The 17,744-nt window shown below is 41.8% G+C and overlaps 1 protein-coding gene across 4 annotated transcripts in view; it reads right to left on the bottom strand.

The window, feature by feature from the left end:
* Positions 1–11,971, bottom strand: part of ZNF595 (zinc finger protein 595) — a 48,004-nt gene extending 36,033 nt beyond the window's left edge. For 2 of the 4 annotated variants that reach the window (XM_033213350.1, XM_033213351.1), the window contains exons 1-3: positions 11,771–11,971; positions 5,780–5,906; positions 5,197–5,292 (exon numbers count right to left, since the gene is read on the bottom strand). In XM_033213350.1, coding sequence (XP_033069241.1) covers positions 5,197–5,292; positions 5,780–5,906; positions 11,771–11,773 — 226 coding nt within the window. In that variant the 5' untranslated portion in view covers positions 11,774–11,971. Of the gene's footprint in view, positions 1–5,196; positions 5,298–5,779; positions 5,907–11,770 lie in introns of all 4 variants that reach the window. The other 2 variants (XM_033213352.1, XM_033213353.1) reach the window with 2 other exon arrangements.
* Between the last annotated feature and the right edge of the window lie 5,773 nt (positions 11,972–17,744).

The raw sequence follows: 17,744 nt of genomic DNA, 5'->3' as shown, positions 1-17,744 counted from the left end.
AACCGTATCATTTACAAAAGCCAAAAAGTGAAAAACTCAAACGCCTTCAATAGATGAATGATTTAAAAAGATGTGGCTTATACATACAATGAAATATTCTTTAGCCTCAAATGAAAATATCTCGTCAGATGCTACAATAAGGATAAATCTTAAAGCCATTATTTTAAGTGAAATAAGACACCAACAAAGTGACAGTGTATGATTCCACATATACAAGATATTTTAAATAGTAAACTCCTGGAAAACGGAAGTAGAAAGGTGCTTGCCTATGGTTAGGGTTGTGAAACCTCAGTGGTGCCAAAGATCAAAAAGGGTTATTTGGGAAAAGCAGGCCCTCACCCAGGTGGCCAACTCAAGGGCCCACAGACATGGCTACAGACAAGGAAATGGGGCACCGAGCTTGGTCTTACTGAAGATTATGAAGCAGTTCTGCAACCTCTTTCAAACTCCTTCAGTTATAATCCAAAAGTGGTCCTTCCTGTCAAGAGACCTGCAGGGAAACACACCCAGCCATGGCCCTGGAGGCAGGCCTGCAGATCTTGGCCTCAGCTGTGGTCCCTGGAGCAGCCCTGTGACTCAGTTCTAGCGCTCACAGCCACAGTCCATGGCCAGTTGTACACACTCAGACCCACACAGAGACTTGTGAAAACTGCTCCCAGGGAGTTAGTAGAAGCCAATCCCATTCACACACATGGCATTTCGCCCATCACATGCAGACAAACTTCACACCCTACCCTACTGCCTGCCATATAGATTAATGTCCTCAAGGATATTTAATCTTTCCATGGCCCAGAAAGAATCCATGACTGTCCAAATCTCTGGTAACACAACCATCAAAGGCAGACCCCATATCACTCAAAACAGATGCATGGTAGGTCCTCACTTAATGTTCAAAGTAGGTTCTTGAAAACTGCATCTTTAAATGAAACAATGCTGCTATATGCCATTCAAACAAGAGACTCAGCAGCACCCTTGTGACCCAGCTACGACCTTTCTTCTTAGCAACCCCAGAGGTCATCTCATCAGCCTGGGGACCCAATAAAAGGAGATCTTTACTTGCCAAAGATAGTTTATAGAAACTGTAAGAGTTGTTAGATCCTTCAAATGTACAGACATGGGGCTGTTTCAGGGACCAAAGCTGAGGCCAAGATCTGCAAGCATGCCTCCAGGGCCACAGCTTGTACCTTAATATATTACTGAAAGTTTGTATCAGAACAATTAGACAAGGAAAATAACAAAGCTTTCCAGCTTGGAACAAAAGTAAAAATGTTACTGTTTGTAGATAATATGATCATGCATATATACAAAACCCTAGAGTAAAACAACAAAAACCGAACTAATAAATGCATTCATTAAGGTATCAGGATACATAATCAACATAAAAATACTTGTGGGGTTTTTTTTGTTTGTTTGAGATAGGGTCTCACTCTGTTGCCCGGGCTTATCTCAAACTCCTGTGCTCAAGTGATCCACCTTCCTTGGCCTCTAACCTCTGAAAGTGTGCAGGGATTACAGAAATGAAGCACTGCACCTGACCCTACAAACAAATATCTGTCGCATTTCCATATAGTAACAACAAACTTTCCAAAAAAAAGGAAAAAGTTTCCAATTGCAATAGTATAAAAATAAGGAACTTAAATCAAAATAAATGCAAAGGGGCTGAGCACAGTGGCTCACACCTGTAATCCCAGCACACTGGGATGCCGAGGTGGGGAGAACACTTGAGACCAGGAGTTCTAGACCTGCCTGGCCAGCATGGCAAAACCCTATCTCCACTAAAAATACAAAAAAATTAGCCAGGCATGATGGCGCGTGCCTGTAATCCCAGCTACTCGAGAGGCTGAGGCAGGAGAATCCCTTGAACCTGAGAGGCAGGGGTTGCAGTGAGCTAATGCCACTGCACTCCAGCCTGGGTGACACAGTGAGACTCCGTCTCAAAAAATAAGTACATACATAAAATAAATTAAAAAAGTAAAGGATGAGACAAAAATGTATACACTAATACAGTTAAGATATTGATGACAGAAATTGAAGTAGGTACAAATAAATGAAAACATATTCCATTAGGATAACTAATATTGTCAAGGAAGTGACCTGTAGATTCAATGTGATCCCTATCAAAATTTTAGCGGCATTTTTCACAGTAATAGAAAACACAACTGTAAAATGTAAGAGTAATCTTAAATAACTTAAAATACCCTGAGCAATCTTGAGAAAGAACAAAGCTGGCGGCATCATACTTTCTAATTTCAAACTTTACTTAAAGGTCACAGTAATCAAAAGAGTATGGCATGTGCATAGAAACAGATACAAACACCAGTGCAACACAACAGGGAGCCCAGAAACACATCCATGCATACAAGGTCCGCTAACCTTTGACAAGGCCACCAAAAAGATACAATGCAGAAAGTATAGTCTTGTCAATACACGGTACCGAAAAAATTAGATATCCACAAGCAAAAGAATAAAATTAGATTATACCATAAATAACATTTTCTTATACCACACCCCAATATTAACTCAAAATAAAAGACTTAAATGCAAGACATAAAAGCTTAAAACTCCTGAATAAAACATATGGAAAAACCTTGTTGATACTGGTCTTGGTAATTTGGTATGTCATCAAAAGCACAGCAACAGAAGAAAATACAAAAGAGTGGGACTGCATCAAAGTGAACAGCTTCTGTACAGTAAAGGAAAAAAATGACATTTTAAAAAATCCTACAAAATAGAAAAACATTTGCAAGCCATATATCTGATAGTTAATACCCAAAATGTGTAAGAAACGTCTGCAATTCAAAGCAAAACAATAATGATGATAACCTATTCAAAAATAGGCAAAAGGTTAGTTGTTTTATTTTTCCCACAAAGAAGACATACATACAAGGGAAATCCTGTATGCTGTTAGTGAGATACAAATTGATAAAGTCATCATAAATATCAGTAAAAAATAAAAATGGAAGTATGAATACACACACCTCTGGGGATACTACCAAAGGAAATAAAATTAGTACCTCAAAGAAATATCTTCAGCCCCATGTTCATTTTAGTTTTGTTTAAAATAGTCAAAAACATTTATATATACACACACAGTAGAATACTATTCAGCCATAAAAGAGAACGAAATCTAGCCATTTACAACATTGATAGACCTTGAAGACATTATGCTAAGTGAAATAAGCCAAACACAAGGAAACCGCATGTTCTCAGTTAGATGGGGGGGAATCTAAACATGTAAACTCACAGGAACAGAGAATAGAGTGGTGGTTGTTAGTGCCTGAGGGTGCGAATATGAGGAGATGCTGTTCAAAGAGTACAAATTTTTAGTTATAAGTTGAGTAACTCTAAGAAATCTAATGTATATTATGTATATTAGCATTAGATTAGCAAAACACCATTGTCTTTACAGTAATACTGTAATGTATGCTTATAATTTGCTACAACAGTAGACCTTAAGTATTCTTATGACCAAAAAAATGGTTATCTATGTGAGGTAATAGATGTGTTCATCAACTTGACAATATTTTGTTTCAAAATGTATATGCATATCGAATCATTACATTGTACAAATTAAATACAGTTATACAATTTTATCAGAAAAATCCGTATCACACAAACCCAGATGTATCTAAGTCCTCATTTAGTGTTCAAAATAGGTTCTTGAAAACTGCATCTTTAAATGAAACAATGTTGCTATATGCCATTTAAACATAACTTGTTTTTATCACTTAAACTCTGGTAAAATTAGTTTTCTTAAACAATATGTTGCTTCACTTAGTTTCCAAGAACCTATCAACAATGTTAAGTGAGAATTTCCTATACACATATATGACTTACATAGGTATGTGTATGTGTGTGACACATAGTTCTACACATAGATGGATTATAGTTCAATGACAGAATCCCAGGAGGCTTCCTACTAAATAACACAAAATTATAAGATAATAGTTTATTAAGAAATGAGGTAACAAATGAGAGCTTAACATACACTTAGGAATGTTCTAAGCTGGTTGATGACATAGTGCATTTAAGAAATCTAGAAGTTGGGCCAGGCGTGGTGGCTCACGCCTGTAATTCTAGCACTTTGGAAGGCCAAGGTGGGTGGATCACTTGAGGTCAGGAGTTCAAAACCAGCCTGGCCAACATGGTGAAACCCCTTGGCAGGCACCCGTAATCCCAGTTACTCAGGAGACTGAGGCAAAAGAATCGTTTGAACCCAGGAGGTGGAGGTTGCAGGGCGGCAGAGGTTGCACTGAGCTGAGGTCATGTCACTGCACTCCAGCCTTGGTGACAGAGCAAGACTCCGTCTTAAAAAAAAAAAAAGAAAGAAATCTAGAAGGTGAGTAGATACTTTAAACCAATGGTATCCAATCCTTTGAGTTGAGGACTTTTTGCGGTATCACAAAAAATATTCACAAACCTATTTCTTGTTTCTTAGCTCATCAGCTATCATTATCGTTTGTGTATTTTATAATTTTAAGTGTGGCCCAAAACAAATCTTCTTTCAAAGTGGCCCAGGGAAGCCAAGAGTTTGAAAACCTGTGCTTTAAACTGTATTATAATTTGAAAATTTGAATATATAGAGTTTAAGTCACAAATTTCAGTTTATACTAAATAATATTTTGAAGTAAAATAACATTTTTTTCATGTTTGGAAAAATGCTTATTGTTCTGATAAACTTCTGAGTAAGAGTTTTAGTAGAATTACATTTGCAACTTCTACAGGATTAAAAATCACTAAGCGGAAAAGATGCAACATCTGTCCTTCGTGTTCCTGGGATTTCTAAATCAAATCCCATTATGTCCACTACTCACCTTACATATTTTAGGCCTGATGCAAAAATAATACTTGAAAAAATACTTTAACATAGAGGTCCTCAATAATACAAATACTCCTATATCTCTAAAAGCAATGGAACAGCAGTCAGATCATGCAGCCCCTTATAAGCGATAAAGTGGACACTGGCTCTCCCCGTAAACTTGAATGGAGATCACTGAAGAAAAAAAGGAAATTCTTAGAAGGTTTAAGAGCATGGGACAGAAGATGACTCTACTTGTGAATAAGAGAAAAAAGGTAGCCTTCTCAGAAATTATTTTCATTGGCACAGAGTTTCCCAAACTACATTTGAAGGCCTGGCTTCCTTCCTGACCTTTGGCCTCCTTGCCTGTGTCCTCTCCTTCATTCACTCTCACCTACCTGGGGGTTTGGCTGCTGTCTCATGTATCTTCAAATTGTAGGGCTCTTTTATTTGCTCCAGACAGGTGACCAGGTCTGGGTTGGAGATCACAAAACCTGTTTTATTAAAAAAAAAATTAACATGACTATTGCTGGGGATACTCCAATGACCAATCTATTACTATGCTAGGTAGAATAAAGAAATTTAATCCAAAAATTGTTTCCTGACAGAATCTTTAGAATACTTAAATATTTTAAATTTGTGGGTTCTAAGTTCCACTACCCAGTACTACTGCATCAAAGATAAGTGGTGCAAATTGGATTTTAAGATGTGGAAAACAGTATTTTACATCACTGAATTTCTAGAATTACTACTATCCTAGAGTGAAGAACACAAATCAGCTCAAGAAAAGAGAAGGTTTATGCAATGATGAAACATCCTAAAGATTTTTTTTTTACACCAGCAAATTCCCAATTTTTTTCTTGTAGAAAGGAACTGAAAATTAAATAATGCAAAGCAGAAGCTCCCAAGAGACATTCTACAAAGAAAGAAAATGAAACTCTGAGAAAGTATTAGGAATTACGTATTAAAAGTTATCCTCACCCAGGGAGACCAGGTTTCTGTAGTTCTCCAACATCACATCTCTATACAAATTCTGCTGGGCAGGATCCAGGCATTTCCACTCTTCAGGGGAGAATTCTATGGCCACATCCCTGAATGTTAAGAGTTCCTGAAAACACATATTTATCATGTGACAGAGTTCTTAATTTGACCATAAGTGAAATAAGAGAACTTGTTGTGACTTACGGGACTGACTGGAATTATCTGATAAAATGACTTTTAACACAGTAATGTTATCTAAAGTATTCTATAACTCTGAAGAAAAAGGAGGGCATGCCAGCAATTTTTGTTGCTGCAGTGGAAATATAGGTTACACTCACCTGTCCCTACCAAAACCAAGCAAAGCAGGTCCTATGACCTCCTGGAACAAAAGGTGAACTCACGTCTCATTAAAGTATCGGGAAGCCCTCACGCTTGACCCTGGCCTCGCTGTTAATGTCACACAAGACAACAGGATCTGTGGGGAGGGAACAGGTGACTGTTTCTCTTCAAACTGCCATGTGATTCTACTGGAAGACTGGGCTGAGGGTCACTTAGTTAAACATTGCCTCTCAAGCTTCAATGTGCATATAGATTTGGTATTCTAGGCCTCACTGTAAGTAACACAATTCTGCAGGTTTGAAATGGGTCCACAAATTAGCTTTTTACAGCAAGTCTCCCCCTAGACCCATTACAGTACCACTCAGCTAGAGAAAGCAGACACAGCAGAGTCCCTTACCCTAACACCCTTATCACAACACAAATACTTTTCATCTGAAGACAAGACCAGCAATCATCATCCTGAAAGATGGCATTCTCTGCAAGCCCTTTAAAGGTGACAGAGGCTGGAGATGGTTGCAATGTCTGAGTAAGCCTGCATTTGAAAAACAGCACATCCACATGCATTAATGCAATATTTATGGAGCATGTACTATGTGCTCAGGAGTATGTCACAGGGCACTGTGCTGGGAAGCTCATATTATATGTGCTAATTCTCATAGCATCCTGCGAGGTGGGTACAAAGTGTGTCATACTTCCCAGGATTTAAATGCAGTGTCCCAACATTTTGTTTTTTTCTTCTGTTTTCCTATCGGTGATGTTTAAAATATACATAGAATAATAGCTCCATGTAGATAAATGGGACAGACACAGAAGAAAGTTTTAAGTACAATTCAGGAATTTTTTATTTTGTGTTTGTAGTTACTATGAGACTTGTGAAAAATCCACTGAAACTGCAAAGATGGAGAGCAGGTTGCTGGATGGGATGTCTCTAGAAATACTGGTTTTAATTTTTTATAAAATAATTTAAGGCCCCAAAGTACATTGCTTTTCCTCATTTATCTGCTTTTGGGTTTCAGGAAGTTGGGAGCACCAGCTCTGGAGAGGCAGTACGAATAGCTACCCCAAACTCTCATCTCCTCTAAGCAGTTCTGTGAGGCATTGCAGTGTGGGGTCAGACCTGGACAAGGTTCAGTAGATGGTGGATCTGGGCAGAGTTGGGACAGAAAATGGGCCCTAGGCTTCTGCTCTCTAGGCCACTAAGTAGTTTCAGTTTTGTCTTTTCTAAGCCTGTCCAAGAGAAATTTGATTCCCAGAGTTTGTGTAATTTTTATCTACTTTGCCACTTCCCCATCTGTAACATACAATAACAAGGAATTTAACCAAAACCCTTTTGTTTTTCCAGAGCAATTATATTTGAAGGTAAATATTTATTCTTAGCAAGGCAAACACAATACAAATAATGACTTCTCTTTTGTCCATAAACAGTCCTGCAGGTGGTGGCATCAAAACTCACCATATAAAAGGGAAGTAACCCAAATGAAGCTTAAGTCTCCTGTACAGTTTTCATCTTTGTACTGAATACATGATGCTGAATTTAATCATTTATTCACTCTAGAATGCAAGTTCTTTGATGGTAGGGACCATGACTATTTCATCTCTTTTTCTAATAACCATATGGAACACTGACCCCAGTCTCCACAGGACATCCTCAAATGTCTCAAATACTCACTGACGCTGCTGAGAGTGTCCCCAGTGACCCTGGGCTGATGCCCCCATAGTGATCCAGGCAGGAGAGACTCAGGCTGACTGACAGAAAACGGAACTGCCCTGATGGAGCTGCAGATCCTGGATCCTGATGTGATATCCCCTGTCCCTGATCAGCTAACTCAGGCAGGAGAAGGACAAAAGTACTCTACTCCAGTAACATAGGGAGGCATAGTTGGGATTATGGCTCTGGATATTTAGTGGCCTTGACTTCCCACTGCTAAGGTGCTTGTTTACATTTACAGATTCTGCCATAGCATTGTGTTCACACCAGAAGCCTCTTATACAGCTGTAGCAGGTCACCGGACAAGATCCAGAAAACTCAAAGGGCTCCACTCTGAAAGTGGAGCTTAAGATGTCTAAGTTGACCTCTCATGATGCAGAAAACACCTTCTGTGACTTTTCTGTATGTCTTCAACCCACAGTCTGGCCCTGTCTTGTGAATCTTAGGCAGAGGCCAGCTTTTATGTGCAGATTCTAGGTGAGATCAACGTGCGCTGCATTCTTGAGTTACAGGAAGCAGAGTAAAATCAGAGGAAAGACCTTCTCATGAAGCCTCCTTCAACACATTCTAAAGAATATTTTGAGCTAAAAGAAAAAATTGGGGTAAACATAAGTACAGAGTTTATTGGAGCCAAAGCTGAAGACTGCAATCCTGGAGTATAAAGTTGCCCTGAATATACACTCCAATTAGAAGCAGTTACAAGCATATTTTTAAAGGCAAAAAGGAAGCCAGAGAGCAGACTGATAGAAAGGTGTCAGAAATTCTTATTGGTTTATAGAAGTAACATTGGTTAGTGACTGGTCATATATATAGTTAAGCTATAGGGTATGGGTTATAGTGTCCAGCATGGCATTATTAGGTTAATTTACAGACACTAGCGGCAATAGCAAGCAATTTCAAAAGACAAATAGTTCAAGGAGGGGAACAGTATGTGAGTGTGGTCTCATTTTAACACATCTCTGGGTCTGATGAATTTAAAAACTTATATTTCTCAGATAAAAGTTCTTTTATCAAATCCCAGGACATAAATTCAGAATCTAGAACTGCACATTTAGGTCTTGGAGGGCTGGTGAGCTATGCACATTTGTGGGTATTTGGGCAAGGGGAGGTGGGAGGGAGTAGAATATCTCAGGTTTAATCGATGCGTATGTGTGATTCTGGTTGGGTTTATGGGCCCCAAATCTCTGAAATCAGAGTCAGAATGGAAGATGCCAGGAGCACTGAAGGAGATGAAATAACTGATTACTGTCCTGACAAGTAATTTTTGTAGAAATTTAGTCTAACTGCTCTAGAAAGGACTGTAGATCCCAAGACAGAGACCATTCTGTTTGCAGATTTGGGAAACACTTTGCCGCACAATTTTAGGTTGTGACTGGAATCTTAAGAAAGAATGTTTTCTCAAGTGAAGACTGCTGGACGTTTTGTGTACAACATCTGGTAATTCTGGACAGTGTGTGGAAAATACAACTAAAAGCTAAAACATCTGCAATCCTAAACACGTCTCCACAATAATCAAAACGCAAGAAAACGTTTTGTTGTATAATTAAAGCAAAATGTGATGTGCATCACAAGCAATCTAAGAGAATGCAAACACAGAAAGTCACCATAATTAGATCTCAAGTAGAAGCCTTGAAAGCACCATTTGTTATACACAATTTATTATAATTTCACCTTGTAATTTGAGAGGTCATCTGGGTTTTCTAATTTTTTCTAATAATTAAAGAAAAAAATAAACATCCACATCTTCATGACAGGATGTAGATTTGCAATGTGGCTAGGTACCTGCTGAAGGCAGCCTCCTAGTCTCCTACAGAAACTGTGAAACAGGGTGTATATTCTTGCTATTTACATTTCAAAGCAATAGTTCCCAGGTCCCAGATGAAGACAATTTGGAGCCAAAAAAGACAAATGACCTATTTAACTGATAAAAAATGACTTACATATATTTTAAAGAAGCAGAGACAATATTTAAAAATAAAAGTTCTCAAACTAAATGCTTTAAGAAAAGGGAGAAGAGCAAAAATTCTTCCCTCATTCTAAAGAGAAAGCATTAAGCCTCTTCTAATTTGTGTTTGCTTCTACAATATCCAGGCCTAAAGGCCTGGTCTAGAACTCACTAACGTCTGAATTCTCATAGGCACCTGAGGGATGGACTTGGGCACACCGTAGAGAATTTGTGGGGAAGGAAAAAGCAGAAGCTAGAAAGAAGCTATCAAGAGCCATGGGTGAGAGCAGGGCAGGACTGACTAAAGCACTGGTTTATACTACAGGTACAGGCTGAGGCAGGGCTACGCTTTGATTCCTGTATCTATACAGACAGAAGAGGCTGGGCGCGGTGGCTCAAGCCTGTAATCCCAGCACTTTGGGAGGCCGAGACGGGCAGATCACGAGGTCAGAAGATCGAGACCATCCTGGCTAACACGGTGAAATCCCATCTCTACTAAAAAAATACAAAAAACTAGCTAGGCGAGGTGGCGGGCGCCTGTAGTCCCAGCTACACGGGAGGCTGAGGCAGGAGAATGGCGTAAACCCGGGAGGCGGAGCTGGCAGTGAGCTGAGATCCAGCCACTGCACTCCAGCCCGGGTGACAGAGCAAGACTTCGTCTCAAAAAAAAAAAAAAAAAAAAAAAGAAAAGAAAAGAAAAGAAAGAAGAGATTAGGATCAGGCGGTCCAGAAGGCTGGGTGGATGAAAGAAGCAAGTTCCTGCTACAGATCCAGTGTCTGCGGCTGAGATGAGCCAGGAGACTTCTGGGCACTGCGTGTTTCGCAGAAAACGCTAGGCGCAAAGCTGCCATGGGCACAATTCCTGAGGGTGGAACCCTGTACTGGGAGGAGTGGGGCCATGCGAATACCCGGTGGGCGTGTTCAAGAGTGGGTTAGCATTGGGTGGGGGCTGGCAGCAGGGTGCAGGGAAGGGACGTTTCTCAGAACTCCTTTCCTCCTAGTTCTCAGTCCCCTCTCCCCAGAAGACCTGGAAGAACAGGCCAGTGCCCAGCAGGACCGCGCATGTGCAAAACCCGGCCGCGCCTCCCGCAGACACCAGCGTCTCCCTCCAGCCCAGGCTCAGCCTTGTCTTTCTTCTGACAGAAAACCTGCGGAGTTTCCTCAACACCCGTCAATGCTCCAACCCCCACGGGCTGTCCAGCAACTCACTAACGACCCCACCCAGAGTCAGCGCAGACCGACAAGCTCAGCGCTCTTCCCGCAACTGCCCCCCCTGCAGACGCCAGTCCCTGCCTCTGGACACCCGTCTTCATTTCTGAACGTCTCCAGCAAACCAGGGGCGCCCACACCCTCCTCAAGTTCCATAATGTGGCAGAACCACTCACAGAACTCAGTGAAGCGCTGTGCACACAACACCAGCCTATTCTAAAAGAGGCCACGCAGGAACAGCCACGCGGAGGCGGCGCTCAGGGCAAGGGGACCGGTGGGAAAGTTGGGGCGGGCGGGTGATCTGCTTCCCTTCCTCACACACCTCACACAAGCCTTTCCTTCAAGACCCGCTGGCAGCCCCCAAACCACGAGCCACGGGGGCGCTGTCCCATTACTGAGTCCCCGTTTGCTCACATGAACTCTGTGTTTTGACGGAGCCTCCATCTCATTCCGAAAAGGGTAAAGAAGAAACTGGACCCCGGACCACAGCTCCGCCCACGCGGGCAACGCGCACGCCGCGCCGGCGTCTTCCCGGTGAGCTCCTCACCCCACAGCCCGGGGAAGGCGCGGGGCTGCGGGCGCAGAGCTGCACGAGGAGGGCTGCAGGCTGGGCAGAGCCGCCGTGCGGGGACCGACAGGAGCGCGGGTCCCTCACCGGAGGGGACTGAGGACCGAGGGCTGAGCGGCGGCAGCGGGGACTCCGTTCGCAGACTCGGTCCCGCCGCCGCCATTTCCCGCCGGTGCCGATGAGGCTCCCCCAGCCTCAGGACGCCCCGCCCCGCACACTCACCATTTCCCCACTTCAGGGGATCCAGGAGTTTTAGCTACAAATCATCCAATACCCGCAGGTCACAGAGCGACGGAGGCTGAGGCTGCGGCTCAATCCCCGAGGCCTCCCGGAGCCGAGGACGCAGACCGCTGAAGCCCTAACCCAAGCCCTGGCAGGAGCCAGAGAGAAAGGCCGCGCCACATCCCGGAAGCCACCGCCTCCTCTCTGGCTGCGCGCCTGATTGGGCAGTTCTCACTCCGACACTCTGATTGGATATGGCTCCAATCCCCGCCCTCGGGCCTTGAGTAACAGAATTCACGACCACACACTCCCCTGATGAGGCAAGAGTGACAAGCTGGGGCCTCCAGGCACTTTCAGGCAGGGCTTTCTCTCCGGGCTTGACCTGAAGCAGCCCAGGGGTCTCTTTTTAACCTTGTTGTAAGGTTATGTCCACTTATAAAATACACGCACGCACGGACACACAGACGTACACACACGCGCGCACACGTAGATACGGACGCACACACACACATGCATGCACAGGCACACACTTTTTCACAAAGAAGCAATATAATGACAATTATTTTAATATTTTAGATTTCATAACCCTTCTGACCGCTAGTCTTTTGAGTAGGACACCTGAGATTTTAAGAGGGAAGCAATCCTCTAAAATATAAAATCTTAGCTATTTGTGAATTTTCCATTATTAGCCACGTCAAAAATAATTTTTAGAGTGAAATTGTTGGTAATAATTTTTAACCTATTGTATCCAAAATATTGTTTTAATATGTGATCAATATACAATTAGAAATAAAGTATATTTCTGATCTAATTCTTCTAAACTCACGGTGTATTTTATGTTTGCAGCACATTTTGCTTCAAACCAGTCACATTCCAGGTGCCCAGTAGCTACATATGGCAGGTGGCTGCCACATTGAGCGCAGCCATGAGGGCTCTCTTCTTTCAGGGAAGTGAGGGCCTGAACACTTCTTTTCTGCTGGAAGTAAGGGACGAGCCTCTCTACCAACTTTTCTCAGGCTCAAGGGTGGGTGGGACAGTGCCCCTAGAGAGACCAGGGGCTGCAAGCTGAGAGTATCCACGTGAAGACCACGGTTTCCCAGTTACTGTTTGGTGGAGATGTGGTGGTCTCCTTGATTGAGCCAGGTCGGGACTCTTGCGCCACGACCAAAAAGAATGAAGCAGACGGGTGCCAGAGAGTGAGTAAGGCAAAGTAGGATTTATTAAGCAAAAGGAAAGCTCTCAGAAGCAAGAGGGGACCTGAAAGCAGGTTGCCAGAAATGAGGCTGAGGTCTGGGTCTTTTATGTGGCAAGAACAAGTATGTCTTCTGTGGGTTCTGCCCAAATGGGATGGGTAAAGTTCCCCACTAAGGGTGTTGCATCTGCGCATGCTTGAGATTGGCCATAGTGACTCCATTTTGGTTGTTCCCCATGAGTGCCTAAGTGAAACTTACGGGAGGGGGGAGCTAAAACCACAATGCTAGTGTCATGTTAATGACCTTATAATGAGCTGGGTCAAGTTAAAGACATTTAGGTTGATTTATTGCGCCTGTGCCTAAGTTGGGACAGTCCCTTTGGAGCAACATCCTGGCATAAGAGGAAGTTCTTAACCACATTTCTTCCCGCTAGCTACAGAGGTGGTGCAGGTGCGGTCCTACAAGGCGTTTTTCCTCTCCCCAGACCCTCTCTTTCTACCTGCCTAACCAGCCTCCGACCGCCTTCTCTATCAAAGTTTCCTCTTCCTTTCAAATACCAGACAGTAAACAAAGAATGTTGGGGCCACAGGAGGAGAGAGCACGATGTCTTCAGATCTCTTCACAGCCTTGTCCTCCAGAGTTTAGAAGTGGAGGGAAAAGATTAAAGGCAATCTTCTTGTTTTGCTATTTGTCTTTGGACCTAATCTGGACCTAATTTGGACACACAGGCTGTAACTGTGTGTTTTTCTCCTGTGGTGGGGGGCACTGTGTGAGTTTAAGCACCAATCACATGCATCCACATCTACCTGCACTTCTGTTCCCAGAAGGAAGACGGTGAGTTGTCGAGGTCCTTGGCAACTTGAACAAAGAATTGAACAAAATGCACAAAGTAACAAAGGAACAAAACACAGGAAGGAAGCATCAAAAGCAGAAATTTATTAAGGTAAGGAATAGGGTGGGTGTGGGCTTGAGCAAATGATTCAAGGTCCTGGTTATGAAGTTTTCTGGGTTTTAACTATTCCTTTTGAGGTCCCTATCAGCTACCACTGATCTGGATGAAGGATTTGGTCCATGGCTAATTAAAGGCTTAGGTGAATTGGCACCCTATGCAGATAAAGGGATGGCTGGTGCTTGGCCTGCAGCCACTCCAAGGCACCTTCCCTTTCCATCTGAGAAGTGGTGGAAGGGGGAGGGTTGTAGGGAGAGTAGTCTTTCAGCCTTTGCTACTCATGTGTGGGGAGATGGGATTTTTTCTTTTGGTTTAGCTGTTGGAATTTTGCCTTAATTGGCCTTAGGGTCCCTGCCTCCAGACCTTGGTGTTTTTTTCTTTTAGGAAGTCAGCACAAATTGGCCTTAAGTTCTCTGCCTCCAGACCCCATTCTCCTGCCTCCCTTCTGTACAAACCATTGGTCACACATAGTTCATCCTAAACTCACCTGGTAATTGGGGAGGTCTTCTGTGTGTGCTGGTTGGTTATATGCAAAGAAACAATAAACTTCCAACATCATGATACGAGGCAGTTTTGCAACTTAGAGCCAGGTGCCTGTTGCAGGTAAGCCTACCTTACCTTCAGCTCTAAGTGGCTCTAAGTCACTCTCAATCTCTTACAGAAACAGTGAGATAGGGTACTATCATCTTGGCTATATATATATATATATATATATATTTTTTTTTTTTTTTTTTTTTTGAGACAGAGTCTTGCTCTGTTGCCCAGGCTGGAGTGCAGTGGTGCGATCTCGGCTCACTACAAGCTCCTCCTCCCAGGTTCACACCATTCTCCTGCCTCAGCCTCCCGAGTAGCTGGGACCACAGGTGCCCACCATCACACCTGGCTAATTTTTTTGTATTTTTAGTAGAGATGGGGTTTCTCCATGTTAGCCAGGATGGTCTCGATCTCCTGACCTTGTGATCCGCCCGCCTCAGCCTCCCAAAATGCTGGGATTACAGGCGTGAGCCACAGTGCCCGGCTGGCTATTTATATTTCAAAGCAATGGATCCCTACTCCCTAAGCCCTGGGCTGCAGCAATTCTGCTTGCCCTCTCCAGGTGGCCTGTGTCCTCTCCCAAACCCTGCCATCTACCACTGAGGCACAGCCCACAGCTGGCAGCTCACATTTTACATGGAACACAACTGCCACAGATGCACTGCAATGCTGCGTTACAGAGCGGGGTCCCTGAGCTGCGGGAGGAGAGCCTGCAGGGCTCCTGGGTAGAATTGCACTTTTGCGATAGGGGGAACAGGAGCAATTTTTCAGCCTCAGTTTCTCTTTATAATAGTGACACAAAAAGAATATTGCTGGATACACAGCATGGATCTAGATAGAGGAGCTCCAGGAGTTCTCACGGTGACAGCCCTCTCACTCACAGACACCATGTGATACTAATAGGGCTTAGACACAGATACCCAAAGCATTGAAGAGAAAGACAGCTCTCAGTCTGAGTAAAACTGTACTGAGAGAAGAAAAGAGGTTGAAAGAATCTTAAAGACAAATTCAGATTACATATAACATTGGTCAAATTGACCAGAAAATATTCCCCCAAGGAAGTTCTTCTCTAAACACCTGAAGTGCAGTACTACTCTCAGCATGAGACACACAAGTATTATGAAGAAAGAGAGCTTATTTTGAGCAGAATTTCCACCTCTCCTGCTCTCCCAACTGCTGGCCATTGGATTGGGAATCTATACTGTAACACACCTGACAACCTCCACCAGCATTTTTTGATGAAGAATTGGAATTCACTCTATTCACATAGTAGAGTTATATCAGAGACTGCAAGATAGCTAACTAAAGAGGTACTATGATTCTTGGGTGGCCACATCACCTGCATTTATTTGTCCTGGAATAGTGGCATTCCTAATTTAGTAAAATAAAAGAATACGCTGTAAAATTATGTTGACCTATAATTATACCTATAGGATCAATTAATAAGCATGTCAGGTTAATATCTACTATAGCAATGTGGTAGTAAACTTTCTTTGGGTATTAAATATAAATGTCTACATATAAATAATTTTAATATACTAGTCATAATGTATATATTTTTAAAATTACCTGTAAGCTTAATTACAATATTTTATAATACTTTATATTTCAAACAATTAATACTTATATTAAAGTTATATAAACTTAATTCAAACAAATTAATACTTATAATAAATACAGCTATAATGCTTTATATTTCAAACAAATTAATAATATTAATATTAAAATTACTATTTAAGGGGTTTATTAAAAATAAATATTGTGGCCTTATAGTCACACAATTGTAGAAAATACTGTTTAATTTACATGGATGCATGTTGTCTACTAAAGACTACACAAAACTATGCTAATCTTTCTTAAGTAATAAGTAGAAACCAAGGCATAGCTAAAATTCCACTGCTCAGTTTATACCCTAAACTGTTCTTGTTTTTGCAGCGTTAAATATTTTAGGCTCCAGAGAGGATGTGGAGAAATAGGAACACTTTTACACTGTTGGTGGGATTGTAAACTAGTTCAACCATTATGGAAAACAGTATGGCGATTCCTCAAGGATCTAGAACTAGATGTACCATATGACCCAGCCATCCCACTACTGGGTATATACCCAAGGATTATAAATTACTCTACTACAAGACACATGCACACGTTTGTTTATTGCGGCACTATTCACAATAGCAAAGACTTGGAATCAACCCAAATGTCCATCTGTGACAGACTGGATTAAGAAATGTGGCACTATACACCATGGAATACTATGCAGCCATAAAAAAGGATGAGTTTGCGTCCTTTGTAGGGACATGGATGCAGCTGGAAACCATCATTCTTAGCAAACTATCACAAGAAGAGAAAACCAAACACCTCATGTTCTCACTCATAGGTGGGAACTGAACAATGAGATCACTGGACTCGGGAAGGGGAACATCACACACTGGGGCCTATCATGGGAGGGGGAGGAGGGAGGGATTGCATTGGGGAGTTATACATGATATAAACGTCATGCACATGTACCCTAGAACTTAAGTATAATAAAAAAATAATAATAATAATAAATATTTTAGGCTCCAGATATTATCACCTTTAATATAATCGCCTTGGATGATTAGTTTTCTGTTGGAGAAACTTAGTGTCTTGTACTCTTCATTACTCTGTATTGCTGAATTGAATCCTATTCTTTGTGCTCAACTTTTGTGTGACCTTAAAATGAGCTTTATTATTCTAAACAAATCTGTGTCTTCTTTAAAAGGCTGAAACAAACCTGCACGTTATACACATGTACCCTAGAACTTAAAGTATAAAAAAAAAAAAAGGCTGAAAATGGAAAAAAAACAAAAACAAAAAACAAAAAACAAAAAAACCAAAACCTTTGCCAAATCAAAAGTAAAAACAAAGTAATGGTTCTTAGGTCCTAGATAAAGAGCATCCTGAGTCAAAAAAAAAAAAAGTTAAGGTTTATTTAGCTGTTAAAATAATTTGTATATATGTATATTTCAAAAGAAGCAAAGAAAAATGTACATGTAGGCTAAATGCTTTTTAAAGAAAAGCAACAGCCGGATTATGGACATGATCTTGAACTTCCAGACATCTGAGTTTCAGTATACGCTGGATTTAGGTATCTAATGGGTGTTCCTGGACACACTGTGTACACATAAAAGAGAGGCTGTGGGGAAAAATGTAGAAAAGAGAAAGGAGCCACCAAAAATCCATGAGTGGGGGAGAGTAAAAGGTAGGTGGAAGGACTGATTTGTGTTAAAGATAATGGTCTAGGAGGGGCTATACTCAGAATTATTCCTGTGTCCAT

This window comes from Trachypithecus francoisi, unplaced genomic scaffold (genome assembly GCF_009764315.1).
Source record: "Trachypithecus francoisi isolate TF-2019V2 unplaced genomic scaffold, Tfra_2.0 Lachesis_group1, whole genome shotgun sequence".
Classification (NCBI taxonomy): Eukaryota; Metazoa; Chordata; class Mammalia; order Primates; family Cercopithecidae; genus Trachypithecus; species Trachypithecus francoisi.
The sequence above is the reverse complement of the archived record's forward strand: the minus strand, read 5'-3'. Positions and strand labels throughout refer to the sequence as shown.